This window comes from Pistacia vera, unplaced genomic scaffold, assembly GCF_008641045.1.
Source record: "Pistacia vera cultivar Batoury unplaced genomic scaffold, PisVer_v2 Contig230, whole genome shotgun sequence".
Lineage (NCBI taxonomy): Eukaryota > Viridiplantae > Streptophyta > Magnoliopsida > Sapindales > Anacardiaceae > Pistacia > Pistacia vera.
The window spans coordinates 534,276-542,283 of NW_022196036.1; the positions used below are offsets into that span (position 1 = coordinate 534,276).

Below are 8,008 nucleotides of genomic sequence, written 5' to 3' on the forward strand. Positions count from 1 at the left end.
CTTTGTAGGACTCATTGTATAAGATCTTAGATCTCCAATGGAATCGCTTACCAACTGCAGAAAGAGAGAACTCCTCCAAGGAAAATGGAGGAGAATTATCTGGCCATAATAAAACAAAAGTGACGCCAGGATTGGTGTTTAAAATTTTCTACAGACTAAACCTTGATTTGATAATCCAAACAAATTAGGAGGCAGGAGGCCTTGAGTCACACCACATGGCCCAATTCAATTAATATTACAAAGCAGACAGCTTAATCAGGAGATTACCTTAATTTTGTTTATCAATGGATTCCCAACCCCCACCAAAATCCAGGGTTGAACAAAACAAAACAAAATCTGTAAGTATATCTAACTGGGTCCCTAACAAGTCATTGCTTTTGTTTCTTAAATAAATTTCTACCATACATCATAAAATCTCATTGTATTTTCAGTTTCATCTTATAGGATTATCGAGTATATGTGCATTTGTTTTGTGGCTCTCGTTTTGTTCTACAAATGGATGGGTGAAAATATAGCCCCCACAAATGGAAATACAAGTTCAGAAACAAAGTGAAACTGATGCAGAATATCGAAATATTCCAATCTTTCTCTCCCATTAACATACAGTGTTGTTTCAGTTTTGGAACTTCTCTTGTATTTCAACTTACCAAATCAATCTCCACCACTTTGTCAATCTGCTAACAGTTGCTACCACCTCTTTTTCTCTCTGTCCCTCGCAAAATTCCAAAAGGCTTTTTCACATGTCTTTGTTTGTAGTGAATTAATAATGCACTTCACCTATCTGATTACAGTTGGTCCTAACACCAACTACTCACGGGTTCCCATTTTATGCATTTTTCTCAAGCTAAATATTAATGCTTAATATGCTTTTCATACACTACTGACTACACCATCTATAATTCTCAATAATTATTGATGCTTTTCAAGAAGCTTCTTCAAACTTCTCCCATGTCTGATCATATCTTCTTTGTTCTTCTTGCTATCTTGTTCATTCATCCTCTTTCTGCATCACGTAAACCAGCAATACCCACCTCTCGGATCACTGTTGTGGGAGCTGTTTTTTGTGATACATGTTCAACAAATTCTTTCTCTAAACACAGCTACTTTTTGCCGGGTGACAAACTCTTAGAACCAACTGATTTTTTCAACTTTTTAGTTTTTTTTTTTTTAATGAAGTTAACAATTGAATTTTCATGTTTTACTATACTAATCAGGAGTGGATGTTCATATACAATGCAAATTCAAGGCAAATTCCCCGAAGACCATGGAGCAGATTGCCTTCTCGGTGAACAGAACGACGGATAAATATGGAGTTTATAAGCTTGAAATACCCCATGTGGATGGTGTTGACTGTGTGGATGGTATGGCAATAGAATCATTGTGCCAAGCAAACTTAATAGGAAGCTCATCTTCAGCATGCAATGTTCCAGGTTCAAATATGGCAGCAAATGAAATATCAGTCAAATCAAAACAAGATAGTCTCTGTATATACAGCTTAAAAGCTCTGAGTTACAAACCATTCAAAAGAAATGTTAGTTTGTGTGGAAATAACAAAGAGGGATTGCAAAGGCAGACTTCTTTTAACTCTTCAAAGTTCTTCCTCCCTTATTACTTACCTTCTCAACTACCTCCTTTATTTCCAGGGCCACCATCTTTGCCTTTCCCATTTCCAACAGCCCCGCCTATTTTTTCACCACCACCATTCAATCTAGGAGATCCAAAATCTTGGATTCCTAAACCTCCTCCACCTGCGTTTAATCCTGGAGATCCAAGAACTTGGATTCCTAATATTCCTACACTATCTCCTCCACCTCCACCTGCATTTAATCTTGGAGATCCAAAAACTTGGATTCCTAATATTCCTACACTATCTCCTCCACCTCCACCTGCATTTAATCTTGGAGATCCAAGAACTTGGATTCCTAATATTCCTATGCTATCTCCTCCACCACGGCCTGCATTTAATCTAAGGGACCCCAGGACTTGATACCTACATTCCACCATCTCCTGGCAACCCTCAAAGCCAGAAACCTTAGTATTGGGTTTATATTTGTTATATTTTTACTCCAGTATTCTCAACAAAGACTATGTTTTTATCATGTTATTATTTGATCATTATATATGCTTTTATTTGTGTGCTTGAAAACAGATTGAAATAGAATAATAATTAGAGGTTCTAGAATTTTTAATTAAAAAAAAAACAGCGATATTTTCATTTAACTTTAATAGCTGTGCTGGTATTTACCGGGTAAAATCAGTTTCTTTACATATCAGTCCTTTAATCTTTTCGTAAAAGCTACATTGCTATCATGGAGTTCCCCTCCTTTCTTCAAGCCACTTCACCTGAGCAAGTAGATCATTTATGGTACTCGATGCTTCCTACAGCAGATGACATTCAAATAAAGTTAGAAAAAGAAACAGCTCATTAAATGATTATGCAAATTCAATGGAAGTTTTTATCCTACCCTTAACTTTTCCCTCAATCTATCCTCCTCTGCATCTCGCCGCCCCCTTTCCTCTTGAATCATATCAATTAGAGTAATCTGCTCTTGGTCCATCTCTTCTATTTTCTGTTGTGCCTTCTGAAGCTGGAGGAAAACCAACAGCGAAGTTATATTTAAGAATTGACATGAGACACAAATCAAAACTATGAAGTTGGACGTGTACAAAATTAAATATAAGGAGAACAGTGAATGGAAACCTACTTGATTTTCAAGGGATCTACATTTATCTCTTTCATACTGTAAATCGCTTGGCAAATCATCCTTTCTTGAACTGTCCTTTGTTTCCAATCTACAATCAAACATATATAAAATTAGTAAAAATGATTCAAAACTAACTGGAACAAGGATGAGCGAATTCAGTACTAAAGGAAATTTAAATATCACCTTTCTATTGATTTATGATCCTTTTCTTTAGACTTGATTAGACTCTCTATATCACCATTAGAGAGAACTCGTCCATCATTTTCTTTAGACTTGATTAAACTCTCAGTAGCACTGTTAAAGAGAACTGGTCCATCCTTTTCTTTAGACTTGATTAAACTCTCTGTATCAACGTTAGAGAGAATTCGTCCATCTTCATGGACAGCAGCTGCCTGTGCATTCTGGGTGTAACAAATGAAATTTTAGGGACAGAACGTATAGAACAAATGACTGTTTTGAGAAATAAAAGTATTGCACCATCTAACAACTGTAAAGGCTTAAAGAGAAATTACATTTGAGCGAGGTCTCCTAGGTATATGAAGTCTTGTTTCATGTAGATGTAACCTGGGGGCATGTTGAGATTGACCACTAACCGGGGATGGTTCATGACTGCTTCCATCTTCACTTGTGTTATCTGATTCTGGTGATCTTTTGTCCAATTCCGTCGACAGTTTTGTCTTACTCCTACTGTGGTCACGCTCATTCTGATTTGAAGGTGAGGAGCATTTGTCTTCATCTGATGTTCTTGAGTCTGTCTTTGCAGAAGCAGGTTTTGAAGGCGTAGATGGTTTTTCTTTATCTGATGTTCTAGAGTCTGTCTTTTCAGAAACAGGACTCTTTAAAGAAGGCCGCCTTGGAGCATAACCAACTTCCTGACAGTTTGTACACCTAATGAAAAGAATAGTAAACTGTCAATTATTTGATCTCTAATCCTGAAGGAACGAAGGTACATGGGAAGAGTGCAAACCAGTAATTCTTCTGAATTGCAACTAAACGATTTTCTAGTCTTAATAGCACAGGTGTGCGCTCAAAGCCTTGTTTGTCATGAGCTGGTTCAACAAAATTAGCCTCCAATACACCTGTTACAAAAGAAGGCATAACAAAAGTGAAATAGGGTAAGTAATGCATATAATTAATTGGTTGACTAAAAGCAAAAGAAAAAAAAACTGTCTAAATACAAGTATTTAGCAAAACAAAAACAATTAACGATTACCTATAGCCCCACGACCATCACTTCCAGCAGCATTCCAAACTCTCCAGAATGGCTGTATGCATCAGATTACCGGTCAATGACAAAAAAAGTTATAGTAATAATAAAGGGAAATCATATAATCCTTGTCAAGCATAAAATGCTTAGTGAAACATGAAACTAACCTTTATAAGTCTGTTTTTATGATAAACATTAAATCCTTGAACATCGATATGATGTCGAGCATCCTTCACGAACCCGATTGTCACAGTTGCAACCATCTAATACAACAGATACAAGGTTATGCCAAGCTGGAAGTGAAACCAAACAAAATTCAAAATATTTCTAACATTACATTCAAATCTCTTGGAACTCGTTCAGGAAGATGCAGAGGTTTGTATGTGATCTCCTTAGTCAGCATCATATCATTGATTATGTTGTGATGCAGGACATCTTTTCCACGCAGTATAATTCTAAAGCCAGCTGGAAGTCTGAGATAAAGAATTGATGCATAGCTCTGGCATAACGAAAAGAGAACGAAAAAAAAAAAAAACAGGGATAAGGAATTTTGTAAGGAAAGAAAAAAAATATAAAATTAAGAGGGAAAATATGAACCCTAACATTTCAAATTAAACTAGGTAAAATACTTTGTATAGAACACATATACTGATACATACCCTTAGAGAATGTCGATAAGTTAAGAAATGTCTTGAGTTGGGATACTTTTTTGCCATCTCTATGTTTTTCTCATCTCGATTGACTCCTCTAATTTGAATATCCTGTCATTCAGAATATAAATCAGATATAATATCATATACTATCAGAAATTAAACATTCAACCTTTTAGTTCTTCATGAAATTCTAAGGAAAGTAAAACTGCTAAGGGCATACATCTCGATCAGAGTCAAAATCTAGTTCCAAATTTCCTTCATCATCCTCCCAAAGATTGTATATAATTACGCGTGTACCTTGATCTTCTAATAAGTTGAACTGTAGCATAAAACGACAACAAAAGCAAATTTGGTGAGAGAAAAATTAAGATATTATAAATGCAAATAGCTATAAAGAGTGTCAAACCGAATTTATTACTTCAGATTCAATATGACAAAACAATAACCCACACAATCACTACAGCATTTGAAATATTGAACACTTAAAGCACAGAAAACAACTATAAACACTGATAATCACGAGCATGAGTGGATACATAAACAATCAGAGGTAGAATGTCAGAAGTGAACTATCCAGAAAGTAATAGGCCTCTCAGAACAAACATTCATGCAAGAATGTCAAACTCTCAAGAATGCAGCTCTACTTAATTAATTGTTTTTATATAGGGTCTGTCTTTTCTTTTGATAGAAGCAACCAACATACCAAAGCAAAGAGTACATAACAGGTAACCCAAGAAAACAATTTCTTTCCACATCTGAAAAAAATAGTAAACATAATAGGATAATATCGTAAACCTGATGAAATAGATCTTCTTCACTTGTATATGGTGACCACTGTACTATGGTTTCTAAATTTCTGTTCCAATCATCCAGTGAAGACCTTATCATCTTGTTCCAACTTTCTCCCTTTCTCTGATAGTCAATCTTGTCATTGCAGAAGAAGAAACAATTAAAAGGCAAAGAACATAAATCAAGCTAAAATGATAAATAAGAAAGTGATATACTATCATTTGCTAAACATGCAAACAACAGCATCTGAATTAGTGAGCTCTACTTTGAATCACATACATACAGCCAGTGTACATCCCAAACACAGAGTCAAAATGAGAATAAATAAGTTGAGGTGACCTAACATACCATGGGAACCACAATATCTTGCTTTCCAGTGCCCATCAGAAAAGAATAGGACAGTAGTCCAATACTTCGCGTCAGGCTAAAATAATGAAAAAGGTTCAATTAGTTTTGGACTTCTATCATTGCAAATAAACTTGAATAAGAAAAACAAAATTGTTACTAACTTGCTGATCACAAGTGGTGAAACAAAACTCAGTGTATAATCTAAAAGTTTAGAACTGAAAACTGACATAGTATCAGTAATCACTACAAGTAGAATTCTGAAAAGCAAAATTAATTCATAACTAATGGACCAACCTGTTTCCGTTGTTCCCCTTACAACATGAAAACACAATAACATCTGCTCCAAGCCTCATAGTACTCGTCTTGAACCCATTTCCATCTGAAGTTAATATGCAAAAATTAATGCGTTTGAGCATATAATAAGATATGTAATCACTATAGTTCGGTTCTTAGCGTATCCCTAGTAATAAAGAAACTCACATTGACCAATGGTGTTTGCCATTTTGCTCTTGGCAGAATAACCAAGAGACATGCACTGCCTCATTTTATCAGGCGTCATTCCACCACCATTATCTGTTTTCAAAGAACAAAATTAGAAAACCACCTAGCATTGTCATGAGAAGAAGTAACAGGTACTATGTATCAGACACAAATACAGAAGATTCTGAAAACCAGCACGTATTGACTACAATGTACACAATTTTATGATAAACAAAAACAAAAGCCTATCAGGCACAAAATCATCCTTAAAACTTTTTTCAAGTTTTATCAATGCGAATAGAAGAACTAAAGAACCCCTAAAAAGCTACCAAACATGAAAATAGGACAGTGTACCTTCAACAAGCAACATGTTAGAACCATCTTTTTTATTCTTCATCATATCTACATTAACATAAGTGGCTCCATGGCAAACCTGGAAATAGCTGATAGTCAGAAAGATTACAAGGTAAAAATGCTTTAGACACTGATTTATAAGTAAAAGTGATCCAATACCTCATCCAAAGAATTGTCTAGAAGTTCAGCGAAAGCTGCACACAAAATTCAGTCAGTAAAATTCACAGAAGACAAGTAATAAAATATATCATACATACACAATGTTATTGTTTTTCATGCTTCAATCGCTATTTACCTCCCAAAGCCCATTTATGGCTGGTTGCGTTTGAATGTAAGAACTTTGGATGCACCCTGACATGATCCATTCCAACTGATGATAAGATATAAAAATTATACGTTAGCGTAGTATTAAAATTTTCATGTCAAAAGAACAACGTCGATGGCAAATTATTCACATGAATGTAAATCTCTAGCACATAAACCAACCATATACTTTTTCTTCATTCATCAGAAAATAAACAATTTATGATTCTTCGTTCATCATAAGAGAAACAAATTTTCGACAATTCTAAGATCCGGTTGATTCATTCTTTCAAATTAATAATAATTAATAAGAAATCGTAAGCTCCATAATTTTATACAATCAACGCAAACAACATAAGGATATCATATGATTCGCAAGTGTTCAATGTCGTCTACATTCAGAAAAATATATAAAAAAAAAATTTTAAAAAACCAATCAAATCGACCAAAACAAACATAATGAGAAACTAAATCACCAGAATTAATTGAAGAGTCATCAGCATTGACTCCTTCATAGTCCCCGGCTTTCCAAAACTGTTTACAAGCCCTCAAAACCGGAGCCGCTTGAAAATTAATATTCTCATTAGCATCTGCCGCTACCGGCAAACTATCTTGCACCTGTTCAGCATCCGCGACGGTGTCAGGCGCCACGAAGTTCAACGGCAAAGGCGGTGGAAGAAAAGAAAGAAACTTAGGAGAAATCGCGGTATTAAAATCAGGACTCTCGAGTTTCGGTTTCTTTCCAAGCAAGTAACCATTGTTAAATTCGTTAAAACTACGTTTCTTGTTCAATTCAGATCGCATATTAACAAAGAACGAATTATCGGTATCTGAATCGTCACTAGAACCGCTGCTGCTGCTGCTGCCGCTACCACTGCTTATATCGGTGGGTAGAGCAGTGGAAGTTTGTTTCCGTAAATTCTCAATGTCGCTTTTTTTACCAGAGTAAACAAAACAAGGTTTTTCTTGTTTCACGTTAGAGAAAGCCATGGAATGTTTGGAGCCCGAGAAAACGAGAGCAATTCTTTTGATTCACACGAGAGATTCAGAAGAAGAAGAATTATGTTTGGTCTTTAAATCGTTATCTAAATCAAATTCTATAAGGAAAAGGAATATTGAATCAAATTCTACTAGAATTAGGAATTATTTCTTCTTTTTTTTTTTTTTAA

The 8,008-nt window shown here is 35.2% G+C and overlaps 2 protein-coding genes across 3 annotated transcripts; one reads left to right on the forward strand and one right to left on the reverse strand.

Moving 5' to 3' along the window:
• The first annotated feature begins 753 nt into the window (after positions 1–753).
• LOC116131308 (proline-rich protein 4-like) lies at positions 754–2,130 on the forward strand. Of its 2 annotated transcripts, XM_031416974.1 has the most exons (3): positions 754–1,114; positions 1,215–1,835; positions 1,905–2,130. In XM_031416974.1, exons 1-3 carry the CDS (start codon positions 916–918, stop codon positions 1,985–1,987), a joined length of 903 nt encoding a protein of 300 aa, XP_031272834.1. In that variant the 5' UTR covers positions 754–915; the 3' UTR covers positions 1,988–2,130. The 2 variants fall into 2 exon arrangements, with proteins under 2 accessions (XP_031272834.1, XP_031272833.1); XM_031416973.1 differs by having other exon boundaries at positions 757–1,114; positions 1,215–2,130.
• A 177-nt stretch (positions 2,131–2,307) lies between these two features.
• Positions 2,308–7,802, reverse strand: LOC116131205 (protein MICRORCHIDIA 7-like). Its single transcript, XM_031416849.1, has 19 exons — positions 7,316–7,802; positions 6,832–6,906; positions 6,696–6,730; positions 6,537–6,615; positions 6,183–6,275; positions 5,997–6,081; positions 5,703–5,778; positions 5,361–5,489; positions 4,786–4,884; positions 4,572–4,673; positions 4,250–4,411; positions 4,080–4,175; positions 3,919–3,970; positions 3,673–3,784; positions 3,218–3,593; positions 2,889–3,106; positions 2,706–2,793; positions 2,466–2,588; positions 2,308–2,379 (listed from the first exon to the last, which is right to left on the reverse strand). The coding sequence occupies exons 1-19, from the start codon at positions 7,641–7,643 to the stop codon at positions 2,308–2,310; spliced, it is 2,400 nt and encodes a 799-aa protein (XP_031272709.1). The 5' UTR covers positions 7,644–7,802.
• Positions 7,803–8,008: the final 206 nt, after the last annotated feature.

Bases quoted from the DNA above. Each gene is read 5' to 3' on its own strand.
- LOC116131205 (XM_031416849.1), bottom strand. From the start codon at position 7,643: ATGCGATCTGAATTGAACAAGAAACGTAGTTTTAACGAATTTAACAAT. The intron at 6,731-6,831 runs GTAAATAGCGAT...TTTTGTGTGCAG, and splicing joins CCATAAATGGGCTTTGGGAG to CTTTCGCTGAACTTCTAGAC. The intron at 6,276-6,536 runs GTACACTGTCCT...CTTTGAAAACAG, and splicing joins TAACATGTTGCTTGTTGAAG to ATAATGGTGGTGGAATGACG.
- LOC116131308 (XM_031416973.1), top strand. From the start codon at position 916: ATGCTTTTCAAGAAGCTTCTTCAAACTTCTCCCATGTCTGATCATATC. The intron at 1,115-1,214 runs GTGACAAACTCT...TATACTAATCAG, and splicing joins ACACAGCTACTTTTTGCCGG to GAGTGGATGTTCATATACAA.